Here is a 27,291-nt window from a genome sequence, read left to right as displayed (position 1 = left end):
TGTAGAAGCAACATACATGCCTCAAAAACATTAATGTGACATAACAATGCAAGTTCTTTCTGAATAAAAATGCACAAATATGCAACATCAACACCTTTCCTGTTAAATCAGAATAATTACCGAGCTTTAAACAATAAGTCAGGCCTTATGGTCCTCAGTGCTTCACTGTCACATCTTACATAATGCAACAAAATCAGGCCTTTTGGTCACTATGGTCACTTAAACCACACCAGCAGACATCTGTCACTTCACTATTACTCATGTTTATTAAGTCATTCACATCATCTGTTCCTCATTTCAATGCTTCTAAATATAACGTGTATCTGAACACATGATCCCAAACAGGACGGAAAGAGGAGGCTTTGTTGCTTTGAGGACAGACACGGAGAAGAAACGTGAGACAGAGGTGCAAGTAGGTGAACATCCTCCAGGGTCTGACCCCAATACACACACTGAGGTGAGCACACCTATACCGAGGTTACCTTTTTACAGCTTGACTACATGCAACAGCCATTAGAATCTGCAGTCCTGGAAACAATATTGAAATGACTTGAAAATAACAACGCTAATAAACACCTCTAACAACAGGATCATCCGCAGTCTTTCCTGCAGATGCAGCAGTGTCAATAAATCCAATTATTACCACCGATGATCGGAGATTGAGATTGAGAAGGAGAGAGGCACAAAATAAAACACCCGCTATGGAAATGGTAGAGCTTACCGTTCAGATTCAGGTAAACCGAAGAACTGGACAGTGAAGACAAGCAGATGCAGGAGGGACACATCCAGCTGTAGCCGTGATGGAGAGGACACAGTCTGCAGCATCGCTGGAAAACGGGGAGGAGAGGAGGAGAGGAGAGGAGAGAGGAGAGGAGACTCAACGCCCAGGTCAACATGAGCTCTCGTCGCCCCCTGCAGGTGAAACCATCAAATTATTTTCCCTTCTCCTATTTAGTGCTACAGTAGGCCTACATACAGAAACATATCGTCACCCTGTTAAAATAAGCATAATAAGTCATTTTTTCAAGTTTTGCAGGAAACACTAAAAACTTCACCAAAAGTGTAACATATGACATTTATTGATCATTTCACTCAAAAAGGATGTAACAGAGGATGGCTATTGGCATAGTAATAACACAAGTAAATGATGTAACTTAAGAGAAATAAATTACTTTTTTGAACATGCCTTTGTGACTTAAGCAAGATATGGTAACACTTTATTTTGAAGTCGTCTAGATAAGAGTCACACAAGCCTGTCAGAAACATGACATGACAAGTATCATGAGCATTAATGTTACTTCAAAGTGTCATTAATGATGATTTAAGCAAAAAAACAAACAATTTTGACAAAAAATGACTTAGGCGATTATTTTAAGTGTGACAATATAGTATCATCAGGCATTAAACACGATAAAGCGACGATACACACCAAGGTTACAATAGTTTGGGATTTTTCATTAGTTTTTGTTTTAATTTCGGTGTGATTTTTTGTTTTCTAATTCTGTTAGTTTTAATTCTTTTTTGGAGTGTGTTTGCTAGTTTTAATTCGTTTTTATTTTTTGGAAAACATTTTACTTCAAAATAGATAAAAGGTTTATTTCTATCATTATCCCAAAGTGGATTTTATTTATATTTACTAATTTATACAAGTACAAAACATTACATAAATACAATTCCATTATTATTTTTATCATTGCAATTAGTAGTAGTAGCAGTAGTACTATTAGGATTATTTATATAGGTTTATTATACACAAAATACAGAGTAGCCTAGTACTTAGTAGTTTAATTGTGTTTTTGCTGATGGGATTTGTGCACCTATTTTTTTACAAAAAAATCAAAGACAAAATCTGTGGCTTTAACTTTGAGCATAATTTATTTACAGCAGAAACTATACAAACCGCAACCAATATCAAGACAACACACTGAACAGTTCACCTTCACCCCTCCGATACACTGTAAACATATTTATAACTTAGCAGTGCTATAAAATCTAAATCTTTTTTCAAGCTTCACAAAGTTTGGAAATAGTGCAGCATGCAAATGTTTATATAAAACAGTGTCAAGGACAAACATTCACGGTTTCATGAACATAGATGTAGCCTCAAGTGAGTTTTAATGCTACAACAAAAACAAAAGGCCTTATCAATGTCAGTGAAACTTTAAGTATTACATCCAACTAAAAGTGAGATGATATTAACCTACTGAATGCCCCCTGACTTCTTTGTGCTTTTAAACAAATATATTCCATTTATTTTTGTTAAAAGTTAAAATACTGTTGGCACAGTTAGTGTCAGTTATTTACTAAACATAATGCTTGCAACAAAAGATTGTATAGATTAAAGTTGCGGGGTGATATGACAGGTAGATGTGACAGCTGTAATGTGGGCAGGAAACTATTAAGCAAAATTAAAACTATTTACAAAAAAGGAAAAAAAAGAGACATGTTAGAAATTGACATTTCTAAAACAGGTAATTATGCATGTAATGCTATTAATGTATATGTAATAATGTCCCACTGATTCAAACATCTCCCAGTTTAAATAAAAGTCAGGCTGCAGACGGGTATCAGTAACTTTCTGCATCTTAAGGCTTCTTTGATATCTTTAAATGTAACAAAGTTACATACACGGTCTATATTTACAATTTAGTCTTTTAAACTTGAACATGAGTGTTCATTTAATAAGGGACTCAGTGAAGAGATTTTTCACCTTGTTACATTTTCATTCTTTAGTGAACACACACACTTCAATATGTTGCGTTCAGGTTTTAGCTGCCCTGGGAATCTACACACTAGACAATCAGCTTTCTGTTCTATAAACATGAGGTCCACTATTACTGTTGGTGCAGTATGTTTCCAAATATACAGTATTAGTGTCAGTTTTCATAGTGACAGCTGATTGTACTTCATCCCACTCAGACGTATGTGAACTTAAAAGTGAAAATTGTCTGCTAAGGTGAAAAAATCTCTTATAAATATATGCTTTTCAAAACCCAAAGTGTACATTATATACAGACAATATATATATTTCCCAATTCTAGCTGGCAATAGAGCAGTAAAGGTGTAACATTCATTAGGAAATAGGCATTTAAAATACATCCTCTGAAGTATCTGGTAATTCAATTCACATTAGCAGCTTTTTTCTTTTGGCTAGTTAAAAACATGAAGCTCCCTGATGGAGACAACACTGGTGTATTTGATCGCTGGTAAATGTGTGCCGTCATGGAACTATCAATCAGCTAGAAGACAAACATTTTTACACAGACATACTCATCACAAAATAGTGTACGAGGTTCTTCAAAGTACCATGGTGCATTATTCTGTGATACTGTAATGCAAAAACACAGGTACAGAGTTGTGCTTTCATTTCAGTATGTTTCCTCAGAAGCTAAATATTGGCATACCTTTGAGGTAAACTTACAACACAAAAAGGCACTGGAGATACAGTTATGTTTGAGAAGAATAATTTGTCAATTTCTAGTTAATACAATTACTGAAGGTATGAAAAATAGGGTTGTGGATTTCAAAATAATCTCCCATTGGGATTTGGACACAGTAGCCGGCACTGCGTCCAAATCCAATGGAGACGAAAGCAGCAAGACGAGTGACAAACATTTACCAGGAAATCTGCCAAACGCATGCAAATTTTCTCAAAAAAAAAAAAAAAAAAAAAATGTTAACAAATGCTGAACTTTCAAATTTGAGAGTTTAAATATGCCATTACAAAAAAGAACAGGGCTTTTTATTCTGATAAACTGATAGAAGTTTAACATTAGATATATGTACAACAGATGACTTGAAAAAACTTTATTAAAACTACTCGTGCTTTGCCTTTGGTTGCTTTGGTTCCAAGCAAAAACATATAAAATTACTTTTTAGGTAAAAATAGATAAAAATTTGGTTTTCAGATGTAAGGAAAGTCATCTTCTTAAAAAGGTTTTTACTTAGCCTTTAAATCTAATTAGACATTTTACCTTCATAAAATTTTTGCCTGAATAAGGAAACAATGCAACACGCTTTGGGTTGCTTATATGTTGCATGTCTCCTGGATTTGCAACTCTTTGGACTAATTAATGTGAACAGAAACAAAGCAGCTAAGTGAACCTCCCGTTTCCTCAGGAATCTTCATCTTCGTCATCTCCGTTGGCGTCTTGCCTGTCGTGTAGGAAGGCTTCCTTCTCTGTGGCCATGGGCTCTCCCTTTATTGTGCAGGCTGGCGTGTATTTGTCAGAACTGGTCAAAACTGCCTCGGCACTGTTGCGAATCCCATAACCGAAGTAGATAAAGAAACCTGCAAATGATGTAGAGACAATGTGGCAAAAGCATTACTTCAATTTCAAAACAAAAGTACAACAGAGATAATGTTGTTGGCCAGAAAATCCAAAGTACCTATGACCATCCAGATGGCAAAGCGCATCCAAGTTCCTCTGTCGAGCTGCATCATCAGATAGACGTTGATGAACATACTGACGACTGGGAGAAAGGGCAGCAGGGGAACCTGGGAGGAGAGAAAGTGTTTATTTAACCCATTTAAACCAGGAAGCATTACTGCATTTCTACCATTAAAACCGGGGGCGCTGTTGCGTTATTCTACCATTAAAGCCGGGAAAGCGGATACCTCGTTTTTTAGTATTTGTAGTTTTTTCCACCTATTTTCGGTCTCTTGGCCAATGAAATGCATCAGAATACATGTGGGAGTGTCGCAATGCAACATGGGACTTTTCCAGAACTTTGAAATCATGGTGGAAGACGACTATAGCGGAGGGAGCTCAGATATAACAGCTATAAGCTCTCAAATACTTTTTGAATTTAATTTCTATCTGCTACCGAGGCTGAAAAATCGATTATTTTGTAGGAAGTGTTGACACTTCTGTTGAATTTCCAGAAAAACTTCAGGTTTTAGGTGGTTATTTTAAAATCGCCCAGAGGTTTTACAGGCATTTTTTCCAGGCGTTTTAGGCCTAAATGGGTTAACATCGCAACACAAAAAGATACACTCATAAAGTAATGGGTAGGGCTGGGCGATATATCGATATAAAAAATGTATCAATATATTTTTAAATGTGATATGGAATTAGACCATGTCGCATATATCGATATAGTTCAAGTTTGCACTGTGATCCTTGCTCCAGGCAATGATGTAATGTTTGTTATTCTTTTCTCATATAAATATATCTATTTCAGAAAATTATTGGCCTATTTAATTTCATAGGCGTTTTTTATTTAAGATCTTTTTTTTATTTAAATGTGCACTGTATGGAGCTTTGATTTTTTTTAAAAAAGTACTCCAGTTGTTATACAGTATTTATATTCACTTATATAAACGGTTTCAATAAAACTACTTGTGACATGTCATAGTTGACTTTGACTGAACATTTGCTCTCACTTTGCGATAAAAATATTAGGATATATATCATATATCGATATTCAGCCTAAATATATCAGGATATGACTTTTGGTCCATATCGCCCAGCACTAGTAATGGGCCAACTGGACCTTATAAATAATGGCAGAGTGGGTGATGTTGTAGACAGGACAATCTGTTTTAAACAACAGTTAGCAACACTGAAAACTAAGCAACCAATTATTTCAGACTTTGGATATGCCTTCAGTCTAAAACACCAAACAGAAGTAATAATCTGTCTTCTCTTAAACACAACAGTTGCCTCTTTCCCCAAAAGTCTTAAAGTAAAATCTTTATTAAGTAAAAGAAGAATTTCTCTACATAGTCTGAGTACATCACACATGTATTCTGTCAGTGCTCGTCTCCCTAGAAGCTACAGTGAATTTTTTGCATTGTATTATGTAAAGAACATTTCCCCTAAAATCTGCAAGTTATTTCATAGTTTCCAGGCAGCCATTACGGATCTCTGCAAGTTGATTTAAGTATGAACTGAAAAAGTTGTCAATAATGTAAAGTACACATAATTTGCATTTGTTGGGCTAAAAGATCTGTAGTTGTTTAGCAGGTTAGGAAGGTCTAAAAAGCAAATGCTCCTTTTTCCACTGTTTGCTTGATGTTTGCTCTGTTCCTTCATTTAACTGCCTCACAGTCGTATGCATCCGCAAACCAGTCAAGTTGCAGTTTACACTCACGTCTGTCCAGACTCAAATATTTTATTTAGTGAAGACTTTCATAGAATGAAGAATTTAATAAATATATTAATTGTATTTTTTTCAGCAATCAGGTGGTTGCTTCACACACATCTTCAACCTGGCAGCAAGCTGATCTATAGAATCACCAGTTTCAAGGTTGGTAACCAAGATTAGTGTCACCATTTCAGTATCTGACCACGTGTTAAATATGGTCAAAATCTCCACTTCTGTTCCTGAGCTGCATTGAATGGCCAGGAAAGTGCAATATGTTGTCACATAGCTAACCATTTAGATACACAATCACTTGTCATTCTATCTTGTTAGACATTTGTGTGAAATTTTGTTATAACAGGCTAAGGATTCTTGTTATTCAAGGTTAGGATAAAATTTGACCACCAGAATCTAATCATGCATTTTTGGCTCCAAAGTGGACACTTTTTGCCAAATTTGAAGAAATTCGCCCAAGGCATCCCTGAGATACGTGTATGTTCACGTGTATGGGACGGATGGACGGACAATCTGAAAACATAATGCCTGCAGCCACGGCTGTCGCAGGTGTGGAAGCATAATAAAACTGTTTCCTTTTAACTGGCTTCTTATATAACCCTTCCACATTAGGGGTTACTGAGATTAGCAGAGCAATTTACACATCCTGCTTATCACATTCTGACAATGTCATCTCCTACGTGTGAGTGAAAAAGTGTGAGAAAAGAACACACTCTACCTTGAAGGCAAGCTTGGCCTTGCTCTGCGGCTGTCTCCACACAATGAAGGTGACAATCAGACAGACCACCATGATAATAGAGAGGACAGACAGTGACCAGGCTGCCAGCCCTCCTTGAACAGCTACAACACTGAAGACACACACCAGAACACCTGGAGGGGAGAATAAAACAGTAAGGAGAGGTCATTAGATGATGTTCTGTATCAGTAACCAGCTGAATTATTCAGCCACTCTCATCCAGTCTTCTCTAGGCTTTGTACTGCATGTCTTTGGACGGGTCTCACCAAGTATGCTGGTGCTAATGTTGACAGCAAACCCGGACAGAGGGGACGGCTCGATGTTTGTAGGGCAGAGCAGGTTTTTGATGGTGAAGCGATCCTCTGGTTGTGGTAGCATGTCAATGTTCCCCTCGTTGTAAGACTCAGCCAATTCAGATTCGTCCTGAGTGTTGGCCATCTCATAGGCCGCACTGGGCTGTTCAGGCTGGTACCTGCAGACGGCAACACAGAAAGGTCAAAACCAGACTTCAAAACTTTGCAAACCTGCTGTTAACCCTCTGGAGTGTCCAAAAGCTCCAAAACATGACTTCTTCATCACATCCAGACTAGAAAACAAAGCAGCGTGGAGCCCTATTGTAAATTTACCTCTAAAGTTCTGGCTGTAAACTCCATGAGGCCAGTTTCAGTTTGATGATGATATACCAAGTAAAACTGAAGACAAGGTCAAATATATTTTGTATAAAATGATAGAACTGGATGTAACCCTCTTATATGTTATATTTGCAACATTTAAAATTCTTTATTGAGTAGGATAGTGTTTTGAAAGTAAAAAAAAGATTCTAAATCACATTTTATGTTGGACTAAAGGACTAAAAGAGACACAAAATGACCAAAAAAAGGACACAAAATGAACAAACAAAGACACTAAATGACTAAAAAAAAGACACAAAATAACTAAAAAAATACACAACAAAAGACACAAAATGACCAAAAAAGAAACAAAATGACTTACAAAGACACAAAATGACTAAAAAAAATATACAAAATGACCAAAATTGTTACGCTAAACACACAAGAAACAAATACACAAATCTATTTGGTTCAAAATGTTGATCCATTAAGTCAGAATAAAAAAGTATTCAACTTTTACTTTCAGTATCAAGTATTATCAGGTCATATAGGTGAGGTTGTGCTGAAAATAAAATATACCAACATGGCATTTAAACATTGTTTAAGTGGTGTATACAGGCAGGATGAAAATGATTCAAAAATGGACAAAATAGCCCAAAACTCCATAGAGTTAACTAAGGCTGAGGACACACCTGAACACTTTTTAAAAAATCCCTACCCAAGTTTAAAAACACACCGCATCACATACATTATAAGGGATTTAACAGATATATCTCTCTAGTGGATATGCAAATGATTTAATTCATAACTGTGATCCAATATGCATTAAATACAAGAAATGCATAAAATCCAGTTAAGCTGGAGGTCAGCAGATTAAGTAAAATAGGATACGCAATCCTGTTTTTGAAGACCGCATGTTTTATATCATGTAGCAGCTTCGTTCAGTCATCCAGTAACAAATGGAAACTAACTGTGGCCGTTGTAAACACTAACACAGACATCTGGACCGACTGGCCTGACCAGCCTCTGACTGGAGATTCCCTTCCCAGTTAGAGGAAATAAATAAGAAATACAAATATGGTGTTGCATAACCTGGTGATCCTCTAGCGCAGGTTAGACAACCTGTAGCTCCAGAGCCACATGTGGCTCTTCAGGCCGTCTGCAGTGGCTCCCTGTGGCTGTGACCAAAATATTTATGTGAAATAAAATCTTTATTTAATTCTTATTAAACATTGGTGTAGGCCCACAGCAATTTGCATTCTTAGGTTGTAAAAATGTAAAGCTTATATATGGCATTAAAACATTTATTTATTTTTACTTTTTGGTCAACTTAAACGTGCATCATAGCTTACAGCACGGCACCTTAACCTCTACATTTGGAGAAAATGTCAAGTCTAGTTTTAAGTTTCCCCAGCTAGGCTAGCTTTTGATTCCAAATCTGTGTCAAGCCCCTCATTTGCACGTTGGTTCTCACTGCTTTCTGACAAAATCACATTAATAAATGCTCATTATGACCCATTAGTAACGCTGGTAGGACAGTTTAGACCTTAGTAGGCTGTTTCATCGTCATTTTAAAGGCTTGAAATAAGGTTTGCGGCTCCATTCCGACATCTTTTCCCTTTTTTCTGCCAACAGTGGCTCTTTCGCCCATAAAGGTTGCCGACCCCTGCTCTAGACTGGATATATAAACTGAGAGATGAGGACTACCTGAGGACCAGCACACAGGCAGCGACCAGAGTGTAGGCCAGCAAAGTGCCGATGGACATGAGGTCAACCAGGTCCTTCAGGTCAAACAGGAACGCCATCACAGCTGCAGGACACGCAGGAGAAAAATACACAACGTCAGCAAGATGATGGATCCTTTCTATCGAATATGAAAGTGAAAAAAATAAAAAGAGCACAAAGCACATTCATCACAATATAAGGCAGCTATTGTATTTTTTAAAATTATTCATACAAATTTTCCAACTATTACTGTAGCTCCAGTTATTAACCCTCTGGAGTCACAAAATCGCCAGAGCACGACTTCTTCATGACGTAAAAAAGAAGCAGCATGGAGCCCTGCTGTCAGCTTTTCTCTAAAGTTTTGGCTTTTCCACAAGTTTCCATGTCCAATTTAATGCATCAACTCTTTTTCAGCAAAGGTAAAAACTACCTCGACCAAGTGTAACATGATTTTACTTTTTTTTGCAGAGATTTTTCAAATTTTGCTTTAATTTCATTTTAATGCATTCTTTTTAATCTTTTGTGTTTAATGTAATGCGTTTCTAATGGGGTTTTTTGTAATTTTTTTGTGTTTTTAATAATTTTTTGTGTGTTTTTATGTGTGTATTTTGTGTTTTTTGTGTTTTCTTAATTTGTGTTTTTTAAAAATGTTTTTTATGTGGGTTTTTTTTGTAATTTTTTTGGTGTGCTTTTGTGTGTTTTAGTGTGTTCAAAAAGTACATCCAGTAAGTCAAAATGAAAAATAATAATCAGGTCATATAGGTGAGGTTGTGCTGTAAACAATGATCCCAACATGGCATGGTAAACAATTTTTAAGTGTTTTTTTTATACAGACAGAACGAAAAGGAGTCAAGAACCAACAAAATAGCCCCAAACTCCAGAGGGTTAGGAACCTTATGTGATTTTGCTACCATCCTCCTTCTCCAAAAGAGCACTTGTTGCCTTTGGCCTCATCTCAGCTACCTACCAGACATAAGCCCTGCCACCAAGGTGGAGATGATGGGCGTCTTCCTCTCGCTGACACGTGCCAGAAACGAGAAGAGCAGACCATCGCGAGCCATTGCAAAGATAATGCGTGGGAGTGGAAACATGGAGCCAAGGAGACTAAGCCAAGGACGAAGGAAGAAGGAGGAGTTCTTTAACTTAAAGAATATGGTTCAGAACTCTGGTTTCACACAAGGCCTCAACTGCAGCCATCCTCAGCCAGACAGGACGCTGTACTCAGGATGTTCCTGTGTCAGCTTTGTACATAGTTGAAGAAATAGTGTGTGCACGACTACCTTTATGTTGTGATTATGCAGTTTTGGTTGAGTGCTTGTGTTGAGGCCATGTGAACCAAGTGTTTCTTGTAGGGTTATCGGGTGATAGGAAATCCCAACCAGTTAGTATGTTTAGGTCATTAGCTCACCTGCCACAACACCTGATGTTACTGTAGCTGTTAGAGGGGTTTTGGTTCGTGGGCTGATTTTGGCCAAACATTTGAAGAGCAGGCCATCTTCTGCCATGGCCCAGATCACTCTGGGCATTGGGAACATGGAGCCTAGTAGACTAGTACGGGAGAGAGAGAAAAGGCATGCCGTGCAAGTCAATGCACACAGTTAGAAAACATAACAAAGGACTGTTGCCACTAATTTGGAAGCACGCTACTGTCTAAATTGTTGTTTGCTGTAGCATTAAGACTTGCCATAAATGGAATGACATGTACGGATCAGCAAGCATGAACACAGCCCCAGAGCAAATGTGCAAAAAAAAAACAGAGCAGTCAAATTAGATTAGACTATCAATTATAAAATAAATATGCTCTGCTTTTTATTTGGCTATACAAAAATCTATAAAACTTATCCATAGTATATAATTATATGTGCACATTTCAGGGACTAAAATTAGACTGAAAAAGGCATGTGAAGCTAAAAACAGCCTGTGGAGTTTTAAGTCAACAAACACAGGTGACACAATTTGAATATCTGTCAATGGTGTCAGACTATTCTACTGATCTACAGGTCAACAAATGAGTGCAAACATTTAAACAGGGAGGAATGCAATTTATTCAACACTTTTGTTAGACCTCAGGGGAACGCTTTGGTAAGTAACACCGAATGTTAACAGAAACTCTGTTGGTTTAGAAAAAAACTCCACAGGGCATATTTAAGTAACACTTACAAAACACCAGTCAGGCATTAGTTTTATAACAAGCTCCTTTAAAGAAATAATCACATATTCATTCTCAATGGATCAGCTCCAAAATCAGTTATCTTGCAAATAAGTGACTGCTTTAAATAGTGCAAGTTCAAAGTACTGAACTAAACCAAAGAGAATACATCACATTCTAGATGCTGTGTATTGGACATTAAGTACTTATTTCTAAAAAAGCATGCAAACTCTCCTCATGCTGAGAGGTAGCAGGAGAGCCTCTTACCTGGTCGACAGGGCACATAAAGAGCCAATGGCCACTGCATAAGTGGCTCCCTCCCAGCCCACATACTTAAAGGCCACTGGCAAAGGGCTGTTCTTGTCCAGCAAGTAGTAAGGCATCATCATAGTGAGGGCTGCAGACACACCGAAGTACGCTACAAAACAAATGAGCAGCGAGGCCACAATCCCGATAGGAATGGCCCTCTGAGGATTCTTCACTTCTTCTCCTGGGGAGGAAACATAACAGCAGATATGAGAGGAGAGGGGTCATATGTGTTGCTTATAAACTATAAAAGGCGTTGCTGTATTTTCCACTCACCTGTAGTTGCAATGCAGTCAAAACCTACGAAGGCATAAAAACAGGTGGCGGCACCAGAGAGGACTCCGGACACTCCAAAAGGCATGAAGCCGCCTTCACCAAGACTTTCTTTAGGCGGTAAAGGATTAGACATACTAGAAGGGAAAGGAACAAAACATTTAGCTATTTGAAACACGTCACTATGCACATTACGCACTTTGTGAATAAGCTCTTCATTTCACCCACTTGAGGCTGGAGTTGCTGGTGCCGTTGAGGATCTCTTCAGGGTTCAAGTTCCAGTTTTTAAGGGTTCCTTTGACCAGGCCAGAGACGATGACAAACATCAGCACCAGTACGTTGATGCAGGTAAACACTTTATTCACCAAGGCTGACTCCTTCACTCCAAATGCCAGCAGCCCTGCAATCAGTTAAAAAAGACAATGTTAAAGATAAAAGCTGAGGATGAGTAAAGAAAAAGAAAAAGATCAAATCTGAGAGAGAGATAGAGAGAGATATATATCTGAGTTCACCTGTCAGTGTGATGATGATAAAGACAGCAAATATGTCCGGGTACTCTGCCAGGATGCCTGGGGCATTCATGGTCATGTAACGCCTGCAGAATTCCTCGATATGCCTTCCAATCAGCTCATCAAAAGTAGCACTCCATGCTCTGGCCACACTTGAAGTTCCTGTGTGGAGGAAAGTATTCGTGTAAACGGAACAATATCTTATAAAAGTGTTGGGGATAAAAAATATTTTATCCCCAACGCTACTCGCCTCCTCAACTCAACATAAGTGATGCACTAACTTTTGACTGCTCTTAATTGTCTTTTTCTTTTCTTATTCAATGTTTTAACTGCATTCTCAACTGCTGTATGTTTTTAATGAAATTCTGTATCTTTACGGTGAGCCAAAGGCAAATTTCCACCATGGTGGATAATAACGATTTATTGTATTGTATTGTATCTAGTAGGGTTGTCAAAAGTATCGTATCCGGATACGAGTCATTTTCAAAAGTATCGATACCCCCTGTGCACAGCATACAACCTCAAAATATTGTTATAATTGTTATTGTTTATTGTATTTATTTTTTGCACTATCTCAGACCTGAAACTTGTTATCATAGTTGCAGTTTCTTTTTGCACAACTGTTTTTATTGTAAATATTCAACCAGTGGTTCTGTTAATTTTTACGAGTTGCATTTTTTTGTTAATAAAAATATTTCTGTTAAATTTTGGGGTCTTTGTTTTTATCCTTGTGGTATCGAAAATGGTATCGAGTATCAAATATTTTCCTGAGTATCGGTATCGAGTTGAAAATTTTAATATCGTGACACCCTAGTATCTAGTGTAGCAGCCATCTCCTTCCCATTCTCATTCAAAGTGTCTCACCAATGACATAAGACAGGATGAGGTTCCAGCCTGTGATAAAGGCCCACAGTTCTCCAACCGTCACATAGCTATAGAGGTAAGCCGAGCCAGTTTTGGGGACACGGGCTCCGAACTCGGCGTAGCACAGACCGGCCAGGACCGAGGCGAGAGCGGCGATGAGGAAGGAGAGGACGATGGCAGGTCCGGAGCTCTCCCGGGCTACAGCGCCAGCCAGGACGTAGACTCCAGCGCCCAGTGTGCTGCCGACGCCCAGCGCCACCAGGTCAAACGTGTTGAGGCATCGAGACAAGCGGGAGTCCTCCGTGTTACAGTCCACCACCTTCACCCGCAGGAGCTGCTTCCCAATGCCCTTTAATGTTGCCAGAATCATCCTGACTGGCACCTAAAGCTCTGAAGGAGCAACCCGATAACCTGGTGACAAAAACAGGACGAGAATGACAGAGCATTGAGATTACAATGCTTTAACCCTCTGGAGTCCATGAAACCACCTGCACATGACTTCTTCATGATGTGAAGACATAAAAACGAAGCAACATTGAGTCTTGCCATCAGCTTCCCTCTAAAGTTCTGGCTTGAAACTCCATACCAGATTTTTTTTTTTGATATTTGGCCAAGTAAAACCAGAGACAATGTAAAATATATTTAGTATAAAAGTATAGAACTAGATATTATCCTCATTTTACCTGTTATGTTATATTTGCAACCTGTATTCATATTTGCAACATGAACATTTCTGTGTGTGAATCATAATTTTCAAGATCAGATTTTATGTTTTCCTTTGTTTCTTTTGTGTTCAAAATTTTGATTAAAAAAGTCAAAGTTAAAGATTAATTATCAGGACATATAGGTGAGGTAATGCTGAAAAAAATGATACCAACATGGCATGGTAAAAAAATGTAACAGATTTTTTTTAAACGCACATAATAGCCGAAGATTTCAGAGGGTTAAAAGAACTAAAAACTATGTGCTGTTCACATTTCTAGATCAAGTAACTTTTTTTCTTAATTAATTAATAAAATATTTTTGCCCATTGGAATTTATATTAAAGACACACAAATTTTCTTTTTAATCTATGTGCATTTTCTGTTCAGTGATCTGCGATATTGCGATGAGGATTTGTACAATGTCACAGGATTTCTATAGTATTTTTGATCAATAAGGGCATTAACTCACTGTTATTGACAAGCTTGATGGTCATTTACTTCATACATGCCACTGACACAAAATGTTAATTCAATCAACATGAGATTTCACAAGTTGTTTAAAAGCTTTGCATATGGACATACCACTTAACACAAATCACTTAACACACACAGATGACATTGAGATCTTCATACTGTACCAATAGCTGCCTTTTTAAGTGTCACGAGTGCATGAAAGGTGCAGTGTAAAAATTGAGAAGAAGTCAGAAGGGAGGAGAAAATACTGATGTGTTGGTCTCAAATCTTTGTACCTTGTCATTCCCAAAAAATGACACACAAACACTTGCTTGGTTGAGTCCACACTAATAGCTAGAACCATTTTCAAGCTTTTCCAGTACCTTTCAACGGTTGTCAATGACATGTTTTAGATGAGTACTTTGATACTAAAAGGGGTAATTTCACTTAACCGTACGACTAGCAATGGTATTACACTTTTAACAACTAAAAGCAGTTTGCTAATCTCAAAACAGACTGGTATGGAAATCTAGGGGCTAGGAGCAAAAGTAAGCTCACAAAAATCATCAACCAGCAGCTGGTGGAACTAAACATGACCCAAACTAGGAGGAAAGCAGGATAGAGCAACAAGAAACATCTCAGAAACAAGAAGACGCAGGCGCAGCAGTCTTCATTTCAGATAGGCTATAGGCTATTCAGTTTATACATTTTTTCCATTGAAAATGTGGTTATCTATAGTCAGATTGCAAGAGAAATACAGTCACAATTTCAAGCATTTACAAGCACTTAATCCAAAATCCAAGCACTTTTCAAACCTTGAAATTCAACATTAAAATTCAAGCATTTTCAAGGATTTCAAGCACCTGTATGAACGATGTATTAGCATTGACTAGAACATGAGTACTACAAGCTGTGCTCAATGTTTTACCTTAATAAACGGACAAACTAAATTCATTCAATGTCAACATTACAAAGACAGTATCTAGACCAGTATTATGTACAGAAAAAAGAGACAAACTAAACCACGATGATGCCAGACGTTTTATTGTAACATTATCTGCCAAACAATCATGTAGTGATAGTTTGTGAATACTGTGCAGGGCACAATCCTGACAATCAGAGATTCCATTTCAAAGCCTTTATACAACCAGCACAGCGAGACAGATATAGATCTGACAAACAATGCAAACACATACTTACTCTCACAACGCAATAGTAAACAGGATATTCTGTCTTCACTGATAGACACAGTTACTCTTCTTTCACTTTATAAATCCACTCAACTGCTTTCTCCAGAGTGTGGCTGTAGACTCATCTCCAGTCAGATGAGGATGAACAGGTCTGAGAGAGACGTTTACAAATGTTGGTTTGACACGTGACACACACGCCTCTTAGTGTACAAACCATTCAGGTGTCCAGCTCACAAATAGAACAGTGACACATCACATGGCACTCAGCAGCTGTGACGGCAGTCATATTCACCCCATGCAAAACTGACTGACTCTAAGAGCCTCTACTCTTCTTTATAACGTCATTAATAAAAGACATGGTGGTATCTGATTACCTTCTTTAAGCGAGAACATAGTCATTTTACATAAAATAAATACTCGACGAGGACTGGGGTGCTTACTATACATTTTTTATTATTATTAAATAAAAGGATATCATTCACATGCCCTGTAAATAAGCTGATGCACACATTGCTATTTCGACTACATCAGGGAGTTAGGGTGATGTGTGAAACTTCCAAAAGAAGACATGAGTCAAGGACTAAATGAGACGAAGGCTCAACAGCTTTGTGTTGTCTGTCTGGGTTATGGTGGCCTAAACAGATGGAGACAGACATTTCTTGAGGCAACACTTTGATTAGACCATGCAGGGGCCAAAACAACCCTGATGGATGTCAAGAACGCTGAAACTAGAAGGGAAACGCAAAGGAAATCTAGAAAGCAATTTTCATTTCATTTATTTATTATTTATTTATCTTTATTTATTTTCTCGAGGAGTCATTGAGGGCAACCCCTCATTTCCAATGATGTCGAGAGTACAGAGAAAACACGAAACACCACAGACAAAACACATGCAAACGTATTAAACACAGTTACAGTGAAAGGCAGAGTTCTTGGTTATCATAGCTTTAAACTGGCCCAATGCATACTTCTCACATCAGTCACACAGGTGGTCAGGAACAAGGCATTTAAAGTATGTTGTTATACGTTCCGCCAGCAAGAACGTTTGTTACATTGCAGGTCGGGCAAAAGGGGCGAGAGCAGCCAGTGGTTCAGAGGAATACTGCAGCATGTACAAGATGTGACACGCAGTGGCTGAGCTAAAAAAGGCGGGTGGGTAGGACAGAGCCCTGCCCTCTTCTCAGCCAATCATCAAACTCAACACCTGCTCGTGACACACAGGGGGCATGTGGGTGAATTTGGAATAGCAGCCAGTCACATGCTTTTCACTATTTGGCCTGAGGGAAAATGCTTTTGCTCCTTCAAATGTCTTTGATATAAGCGGTGACACTGGTTTTACACAGAGAGAAGACAGAAGATTCACAATAACAATTTATATATGAAGTCAAATCAAGACTTAAAATTAGCATAACCTCAAATCACAATCACGGGAAAATTGGCTCAGACAATGACATTCTATTGACTCTGTTTTTGGATTGAGTTTTTATTACTATTTTATTGTTTTACTGTTTTTACTATTTTATTATTTTCATTTTTATTTATTAATAACTATATTTGTGTATGATTTTTATTGTATTTTAATAACTATACAGCACTTTGGTCAACTTTTAAATGTGCTCTATAAATACATTTTGACTTTACTTATGTAAATACATTTTAAGGGTAATATCCATGTGACAGAAACCTGCAGAAGCCCTGTGTCTGGAAAAAAAAACACTGTGCAACTTTGTTTTCCAAACATAATTTGAAGAAAAGCTGGTGACTATCTTTAATTAGAATTTTCCCAGCATGAATTCAACCAATGACGGCAGCAGAGAGCCCATTCAAAGAGCACTGAAGTCCCTCTTGGCACGTGAAGGGTATTTAGCAGCACTACAAAAAGCCCACCTGCCCTTGTTGTGTAACTGGGGATGGAGCAAACAAAGTAGCATGTGAGGGCGATCATAAAACAGACAGCTTACACCAGCCAAACAAACTCTCCTGTACAGGGATTTAGGTCGAAGTGACATCTCCAGGGCCACGCTGACCTTGTAACATTAAAGCTACAGAGTAGAAAAAGACACAGCCATTAGAAAAAGAACTACAGCCTTTACTACTTTCTGAGTTTTACTGATTCGTTAATACTTTCACAGACGGAAACCCCAAAACCACTCAAACTTAAAACTTAAACAAATCCCTTTCATGGCACAGGCAAATTAACCCTCTGAAGTCCAGGACATTTTGGTTCAAATTTGTCAACTTCCTATGCTATATCTCTTCTCTGTTCAGCATCTTTCAGTCTGTCCTTACATCACATGCATGGCTCCTTTTTCTCGACACAAACTTGGTTATCAGTCCCATTTTTCATTTTATTTTAATTAACAACGTATAAAGCTGCCAGGAACCGAAAAAACAAACAAAAGACAAAAGGTGTCTAAGGAAATGTACCACCTTTTTTAAAACCATTAATACACACAAAAACAGCAGAAAAAAAAATAAAACTACAAAACAGTCTATTTGCATTTACTTTGCACTTTCAACTGGCTTTCTCAGCTTGTCTACATATCGTATATAAATAAAGTTATTACTGTAAATTAAACATGTGTATTTTCAATAAATACCGGTAGCTGGACTCCAGAGGGTTAATGATCACTGAGGCATGAATGTAAAACACAAACAAACAAACAGGAACAAACACACACACAGTACAGCCAATAATAGCCATCCAATCATCATCATCCGTGATGTAGATTGGGAGATGTTGACACCCAAGTTTGAAGGCAGGTGCAGCATGAAAAACAGTCCCCTTGTTAGAGCTCAGCTCTTGACCTTGCGGGCTTCTCACCGATTCAGTATTTACATTCAGTGCCTTCCTTTGTGGTTTGTACTCTCTATGACTTCGTGCAAAATCATGAATGTCACTGTGACACCAAATACAGCATCTACACAATAACTTCCCCAAAACAAGCGTGACTTGATCTTCCCACGTGTGTCGGAGTGTAATGAAACAGGAAGTAGTCCTACGGTGTCTTTAGCTGCCACTTTGCACATTACATTGCTCCAAAATATTATTTTAAAAGTGTGTAAATCTGAATTTATTTGGCATGTGATCACAGTGCAAATTTAAAATGCTATGATTCTTTGAATTCGTAAGCATATTTTTAACCCAATTTTCATGCCTTTTAATCTGAAATGTCTGGAACATGCAATATTTACATTTCTTTTCTAACTTTCCAAGAGACCACAAAAGGTCCTTAACATGTTTCTGTTATCCAATAAGGCACATGGCTATTTTTATCCATTTATTTATTTAAGTGAGCTCAGCTGGAACAGTAAATAAAGACACTGATCAGTACAGGCTAATCATACAAACCTTACACAATGTTTCACAGTTACTGCAGTGGTTAAAAATGTTTTTTACAGGTGGTAACCTGGACACACAACAGCCTTTAAACTATTTTAAAAGTTAACAGATATTAAAAACAGATAAATCCCATGAACTTATTTTAGAATGTTTTAAGCTGTATACCAGTACCAGTGTTTCTGGGTCAAACATGTCAAAAGCCACATTTTCAGAATGATGGATGCACTGCAAAAAGGTATGTCTAAAAACAAGATAAAAACACAAAATCTGAGGGAAATGATCTTGCTGCATGGATACATACTTTCACTTGACAAGATTTCTCAAATTAAGATTATTACATCTAGAAATAAGCATGTTGTAAGCTTAAAATAAGAAATTAACTCTTAAAACAAGATAAATTATCTAACACTTTTTTTATCTTGGTAAGAATAAGTATGAATTTCAGCTTTAATTTATCTTGTTTTAAGAGTTCATTTCTTATTTTAAGCGCACAACATGCTAGATTTAATCATCTTAATTTAACAAATCTTGTCAAGTGAAATTATCTGTCCATGCAGCAAGATCATTTCCCTCAGATTTAGTGTTTTTATCTTGTTTTTAGACACCTTTTTTGCGGTGTGGACTGACTGGATGCAGTATTGACCTTTGAGAAAACAAGCTTATGTTGTGAAATTTTACATCATACACTATACTCTATTTCCTGGATAAAATGGTCTGTTCTGATTTAGCAGATTCTGTGTATTTATGGAACTTATGCAATTGTTATAGAAGAGTACTGGAGACAAGATGAAAGAACTTGAAAGAAATACAGAGTACTGCTTGTGTTTTTTTGTTTTAAGAGGATGTTTCAGTAGTCTTTTTAAAGAATTTCCTCTTTCTGCCTCCACAGATAGAGCTACGGTAGCACAAAGAAGGAACTTCTTATTAAAAAAACACAGCAATGTTGAAAGGTACCAATTTCATTAGACCAACTCAGACTTTTGAAGCCTCATATCAGCTTTGGATGAACTAGTTTGAAAAGCATTTTTGGACAGTAATAACTCCCTGTCTCTTACACTGCAGAAAAGGATCTCTATCCAGCCAGTAAGGACAGGAGGTATGATTACAGTGACCAATAGCACTTGTACATCTGCAAGTACTGTTGTGATTAAAAATGTGAACACAAACTAAACCCTAACAACTGAATCATTCTGGTGTTTAATAAAGTTGGCCCCTTTTAGTCTGTAACGATCCATATATTTATAATGATATTGTTGCACACGATGATAAAGTTGACTAATGGGTCAATGACATCATCTTTCCCCATAAAAATCCGATTATATACAGGAAAATAAATGTGAACTAAAATGAGAAAAAAATACAATCCAAGTTTACATTGCAATTCTATGGTATATAACACATTTTACAGAATTTCTCAGAATTTTAGGAAAAAAATGGTTGTATTTAGAATATGTTCTGCTCAATATTGATGAAAATGTGTAAATGTAGAAATGATAAAAAAAATAATTATTTGATGTTTTTTAAAATGAAGTAATTATATGTATAAGTCCACTTAAATACAATGTAGGTGTATGAAGTATTTAATATTTATAATTTTTTGGTGGTTACACCATTTGACATCTTGCCAATCCTTATTTGTCACTAATCCTAATACAACTTTGATAATAATGAACTGAGTTTTCATTTGACTTAATTTGGTATGAACTCTGTATGTTTTATAGGAATGTCAGAATATCAATTCTGAATGGAAAATCGATCGAAAGGAGTTTTCAATTTCAACTATTGATATCAAAAGCAGGATAGGAAAAATAAAAAATCTAACCATATTGTCTTAGTGTGGTACATTACAGAAAATGATAGTTATATTACACTTGATATAATGTAGCCCATCTATTTAAAGAAGAATTTGAAAACATGAATAGTGAATACCAGTTTTCAGGTCATAAAACCATTGATCTGTTAATCTTTACAAAGTAAAAGTCTAACAATGGCATAACAGTGCCAGTGGAAAAAATAATGGAATTGTGACCTTAAAATTTTAAGTCTAAATGATAACAAAATGCATCTTCCAACATATGTTTGATCAAAGTCTATATTTTTTTTAACAGACACTAACAAATTTAGTCATAAGTCAAACTTTTTTAAGTCATAAAAAGTGATAACACGGACACAAATATTGCAGTCATTTTCATATATGTAGCCTACAGTGTGGGTTCATATGAGTTCACACACACACACACACACACACACACACACACACACACACACACAACTGTTGAAAATGGCACTCGCTATAAAAGGCAATGTTTCTCCTCACGCTCACAGCGAGGTGTGTTCACACTGCAAACATGGAGACAAAACTTCCTCTGATTCACTTCTAAATGCCTCTTCCATGTACCATTAGTGAAGGGCTTTGCTCGACTATTTTAAAGCGTGCTGGTATGAAGAGAAAAGTACAGTTGCTGCTCTCAGATGCCCTCAGGTTATATTGCATCAGCCGGATGGCTCTTACTCAGTCTTCTCAGCCCATGTGCAAGACTTCCTTATTCTTCACGCTGCAGCACACACATGGCTGAGCAGCCATGCTGCTGCTTTACTCCCTTTCCGCAAACAAATGCGGTCTAGTAGATGTAACGATTGATAAGAAAAACAACTTTAACTTCAAAGGATGATAAAAAAAAATAACTTATAAAGTCTTACCGTCTTTAAGAAGACGCCAGTCACAAACAGCTGCTGCTTCTGTCACTTTGCGCGACTCAACACCGGATAAAAGTCGCGTAAAACGCTTTCATCAGTCTCAAACCTGTGACAGATGGTTTTTAGGGAAGGACACACACGCTTACTGCGGTCCAGCCAACACGGTGACGGTGGGAGGTCCGTCCAGCCGGCTGTGGCTCCACCCGAGTAGAAAAACCAAATCAGATTTGCATTCTCCCGCTTTCTGCAGAGTGCAGACACCACATACAGCCACCAGATGGCGCTCTTTACAAGCATATCGCCTCCTGTGGCTCTCTTTGAGGCAGTCTGGATGGCGATCACAAACCCTGTTAAAATAATCGCCTAAGTCATTTTTTCAAGTTTTGCAGGAAACACCAAAAACTTCACCTAAAGTGTAACATATGACATTTATTGATCATTTCACTCAAAAAGGATGTAACAAAGGATGGCAATTGGCATAGTAATAACACTGTGTGTAAATAATGTAACTTAAGAGAAATAAATGACTTAGGCAATTTTTTGAACATGCCTTTGTGACTTAAGCAAGATATGGTAACACTTTATTTTGAAGGTGTCTACATAAGAGTCACATAAGCCTGTCAGAAACATGACATGACAAGTATCATGAGCATTAATGTTAGTTCAAAGTGTCATTAATGTTCATGACACATCCCATGTCATGTTTATGACACGCTCATGTCATTTTTATGTAGACACCTTCAAAATAAAGTGTTACCAATATTAGTGTCAACAATAAAACAGCTCTTCTTTGCTGGGTTCTTATCTGATGCCTATGAATGTGGCAAATTGTCAAAGAAGTGATGATCTTAAAGGGGGTAAAATCACATGATCTGGTTAACTGAGGATGTAGGTGATTTTACCGTAGGTGGCTGGCATCATGAGGAGATGATTTTGACAAAAAATTACTTAGGCGATTATTTTAACAGCTTGACGGTATGTTAATTTTAAATTTGGCTCTATATCAGTATGCATATGTTTGGCATCTTTCCCTGCTTGTCTGCCTTCCTTTTAAGGTTACATACAGTCATATCAACACAGGATGATTATGGATTGCATGTGAAGTTGCAAAATTCTCAGTGGGGAAACAAAGCTGTTACGCTCCATTCTCTGAGGTTCCTGCTGTGGCTGTGGAGCGGTAGCCTACCATGTCGTGATCTTCTTATTTCACTCTGATTCTTGATATAAGCTATAGGCCCAAAATCTACACCAGGATTTGAATTTATCAATGCAAGGGGGTCCTTACAGACTGCTCAACATTCAAAAAGGAAGCCACACCAGTCATGACTAAGCTCCATTCAGCCTGGGATGGGTACTTCCTTCCAGCCACATCAGTAAGTTTTAGACCCTGCTGAAACTAGCTTCAAGGGTTGTTGAGATCACTTTGATAGTGAGGCTGCGTCATGATTCTCTTCTTGCTTTGACTACTACTACATGTATCAACGCTTAAGATGTAATTGGTAGGAGAAGGGCTGCGCTGTATGTGCTGCCTTATCTGACATTTATAGATTTATGGTTGACTGCCGCTCACCCAGTGGACCAATTGTGGATAGCCTTGATAAATGAGAGTCAATGCTCGAAGGTGATTTTGAAGTAATGCAGTTCCTGTGGGACTCGAGGAAGTACTTCATAAGAAATACTTTCACACTCCCCCTCACCAGATATTGCTTCTGCTAGAAACCGTATCTGTACATATCGTGCGGATCCTTTCCCACCCCATGAACTTATCTAAAGGATTCTGTATTAATGCAGTTTCTGCTATTGTTTCCCAGCTCTGGTTCTCAGGAGCTCAAGTACTGATGGTTTCCTTTCAAGCTGTATAATGAGGAGTGAATAGACACAAGATACTAAGAAAATGCCTTTAATTATCATGTACAATAGAAAACAAGTGGCACTTTAGGTCCCAAAGACCTCTATTGGAACCAGTCACTGCCAGTGTTTTACATAAAGATGGAAAAGTGACTGAAATGACAAAAAGAATATCAGCACACTCTGCTCTCTGCTGGGCCTGACAACAGTCCCGTCTCCTCTCCCTGATGCCAGAGTGCTTCACTAAGGCGGCCTGATTCAGGCACCAGTGATCTTTACTATCATATCAATCACAACAAAAGTAGATTAAAATCAGTTTGACCCAGGAGGAATAAGAATTTGTCCTCCTCAAACGTTTGATACAAATACACCAGTGAAAAGATTTATATCAATTTCATCTTTTTGCTTTCAATAAAGAAATAGCTCGGTCTCATGTTGATGCCTCTGTCAAAAGAAAAAATAGATGCTACAAAAACTCAAGAACTAGTCTAACATTTGTCAGAGATAAGCATCACTTTTTCAAAGAAAATTTGTAATAAAATACCTGGTGATCTTTGAAAGAGAATCCTCAAAGACTAGACAGAAAATATTACACACCATAAATAATATTTTTTTGTAACCCAAGTTAAATGCATGCTGGAATGCATATTAAATACAGTCATAACTTGGAAAATTAAATTCAACAGCAGATATATTTTTAAAATAATCTAGATGTCTGAAGAGTATTTGAGGCTTTTTTTGAATACCTTTAGTGTAACCGTTCGTATATGAGCTTCATTTATTTTTTAGTAAAAGAGAATGCTTACCAATAAATATTTCTAAATAGGTTCTCAAGGCTCCTGTGATTTGTCCCATGCCTTATAAACCAAACCAAGGAATGAAGCCCTATCACAAGGTTAAAGTTAAAGATGATAGTGCCTTACCATCCAAGAAAAATACAACGAGCTGTTCTTAAAAGCACCAGGTTCCATACTGTGTACTCCAGACGTTCAGACCTGCAGGAGATGATTGTTCCTAAAAACCACAGGCTACCTCTCTTCAAAAATAACAATGAAGAGTACATGTGCTTTTCTTGTCTGTTCCACATATTCACAAGTGGGAAGAACAAGCACTCTCATGTTTAAACTGAATTCTCCTACTCATAGTACAGTATGCATGTGCCAAAATGCAGATGAATGAAGAGAACAAAAGCTAACCTCTCCAATAGTTCTCACCATTAATAATGTATTGTTGAATGGACTCAGCATGATATAAATATTAACATTTTGTGTTTGTGTAATCAAACCTGACAAGTAGATGTTTAATTAGCTTACAGACATTCTCTGGGGATACTGAGGATGTTTAAACTGGCTCCATTCAAACTGTATTGCTTTATAGTATTGCTTTTATTTCTTTGTACTACGTGATGTTGGTACCTGAAATTATTTATTGGTTGTATTCTCTTGACCGGCAGATAAAATGTGCTTGTGTTGACCAAATGCCAGAATTTACTGTATTTGGGAGGCTCAAGTATCAGAATAGAATATAATCACAGGCATTTTGTATTAAAGCTGCAGCAGCGTGCATGGTGAAATCCCTTCCTAACTTGTGCAGTCTCCTGGGTCAGACTCTGAAAACATCCTCTTTGTGCATGTCAGACCCCCAATTCTGACTTTGACAATATTGCATTCTCCGGGATCTTCCCTCTAGGCATCTCTATCCTTGTGAGAGCCCATAAGAAATACAAACAGACAAAGTGTTACAACACAGAATACGCTCAGTGCTTTCAGAGTTACTTATGAAATCTTCTCATGTACAGCACATCATACATGTCCTGGATATCTCCTGGCAGTCACATCCGCAGAGGCTGCACTCAACAACATAACACCTGTAAAATTCAGTGAATTATAGAATATTGTGAAGCTCGCAGTTCACTTCAGTGCAGCTGTTTCAGGAAGGTGTTGATTTAAAGCTCAGGTGAGTGTTGAGGACATTGAGGTTTAAGGTGGTGTTGCATTATGCTAAGGTGTTTCTGTTATTTTGTCTACTGTGTGAACACATTTGCATGGTAATTGCATTGAACTGAATTATATTGTACAAGCCATCCCCTGTGGTGAATACTCATAAAGTAACTGAGAGCCTTTTTTTGGAAAAGGCCAGAGGGTTTTTATGAGGGGGTGGGGGAATTATTTATTTTAGGCTTTTGCCTTTATTAGATACTTGACAGTGAAGAGACTGAAAAGTTGGATGAGTCATGTCATGCAGCTTCACTCCATGGACCATAAACCCAAGTGAGCCGCTCGGGAGCCAGTTAACGAACATGTGCAGTGTAAACCAGTAACAGAAAAAACAGAGATAAAAAAACCTTTAGAAAGAGAAAAGAAGTCTTCACACATCACAAAAATGCAGCCTCAAAAAAGACCGAAAAATTGAATTAGCACCTTTGTGACACAGACTGGACAAAAGCTACGTTGTGATCTTCCCAAACTGCTTTCCATGGTGCAACTGCTATTAAGAAGCTGCTTGTATCGATGCCAGCACACAAGACCCATAATTTGGTGTAAGTAGCACAATGTGAGGATGCCTTGGAAATGGAAATTTAAGTATTATGGTCTGATGAGTTGTCTTTCATCCCCCTTACATCATGTTGTGGGAACCAGTGAGGCGGTTGCTCTGTGTAGTCCCGTAACAGCATTTCACAGCTTCCCTGGTCACCAAATGGAAACTGAAACTTTATGTTCTCGAGTACAAGGTGGATTCCTTCTTTTGTCGTCCCAAAGACTTCAGGGCTCTCCTTATTGAAGTCTGGTCCAGTATTCTGCTGCACAAAGTCCACAGGACTTAAAGGCTTCAAGTAAAGTTCATTTTTTGATGTATTGTGTGGTTACCTTGGCTTGTACACCACTGTATGTTAACACAGTGACTACGTGCTATTCAGTATCACTCCTATTTCTTAGTAGGAAAATAGTACACTTTGTATAAGATATCAAAAATTCTAATATATTATTGTTTGACAGATAACTGACAAATTAAAATGATAAAAAACGAAGAAGAACTGGAATAAAATTGAATAAAAAAACGTCCTTTTAGGACCTGCTTCACCTAAAAGTGGTGTCCAAATGATACAAATGTTATTGTAAGATAATTATAATTATTCTTAGGTTTAGGTTTATTTAATTTGCACAGTTAGAATTACATAAAATGACAAAAATAACATAGTGTAAAGGGAGAGGCAGAAAACCCAGATGGACTTATTTAAAGCCTCCACCTAAAATGTCATAGTTATTAGAAAGTAATAAACTGATAATAGAAAAAAACATATGTATAACATCAACAGGATATGACAAAACCAAAAATGAACATGTTATAAAAGTGTATTTGTGTGTGAATTAGAATTTTAAAACAGCAGTTAAATGAGCTTTTAGAAATATTTTGAAACATTTTACAGAGATGGAGGTCTTTGCCAGATGGGAAAAGATATTCCATAATTTGGTCCCCCTATATTGAACAATAAATTGACCTCTGCAAGTAAGAAATCTTGGGAGGATGAAGATCTAAAGACTGACGCGTTGGATAAGAGTGAACCTTAGAATTAAATTTAAAATAAGTCTTAAAGCGCTTTGGAAAGTTTTCATGATCTGAATATACCTTAAAAATAAATTAAATCCTAATAAAATTCTTCATATAAGATAATTAACCCTGGATGGATAGTTTGCAATGCAGTTTTTTTTTTTGGTGAAGCAAAAACCCTGTAGGTTCCCTCATGACAGTGTAAAGTTATAACTGAAGGTGAATTACAAAT

General features: G+C 37.4%; 1 protein-coding gene across 1 annotated transcript; it reads right to left on the bottom strand.

The window, feature by feature from the left end:
• Nucleotides 1-1,852: 1,852 nt before the first annotated feature.
• Nucleotides 1,853-21,814, bottom strand: LOC131969875 (high affinity cationic amino acid transporter 1-like). The gene is made up of 12 exons (XM_059331101.1): nt 21,666-21,814; nt 13,276-13,686; nt 12,415-12,573; nt 12,131-12,302; nt 11,906-12,039; nt 11,591-11,813; nt 10,583-10,722; nt 9,157-9,259; nt 7,105-7,310; nt 6,821-6,972; nt 4,390-4,498; nt 1,853-4,291 (listed from the first exon to the last, which is right to left on the bottom strand). Exons 2-12 carry the CDS (start codon nt 13,643-13,645, stop codon nt 4,116-4,118), a joined length of 1,944 nt encoding a protein of 647 aa, XP_059187084.1. The 5' UTR covers nt 13,646-13,686; nt 21,666-21,814; the 3' UTR covers nt 1,853-4,115.
• Between the last annotated feature and the right edge of the window lie 5,477 nt (nt 21,815-27,291).

This window comes from Centropristis striata, chromosome 4 (assembly GCF_030273125.1).
Source record: "Centropristis striata isolate RG_2023a ecotype Rhode Island chromosome 4, C.striata_1.0, whole genome shotgun sequence".
Classification (NCBI taxonomy): Eukaryota; Metazoa; Chordata; class Actinopteri; order Perciformes; family Serranidae; genus Centropristis; species Centropristis striata.
The sequence above is the reverse complement of the archived record's forward strand: the minus strand, read 5'-3'. Positions and strand labels throughout refer to the sequence as shown.

Coding starts and splice junctions, on each gene's coding strand:
- LOC131969875 (XM_059331101.1), bottom strand. CDS start 13,645: ATGATTCTGGCAACATTAAAGGGCATTGGGAAGCAGCTCCTGCGGGTG. Junction 11,814..11,905: donor TGACTGCATTGCAACTACAG/GTGAGTGGAAAA, acceptor TTTCCTCCCCAG/GAGAAGAAGTGAAGAATCCT. Junction 4,499..6,820: donor AGGCCAAGCTTGCCTTCAAG/GTAGAGTGTGTT, acceptor CTCTCCTCCCAG/GTTCCCCTGCTGCCCTTTCT.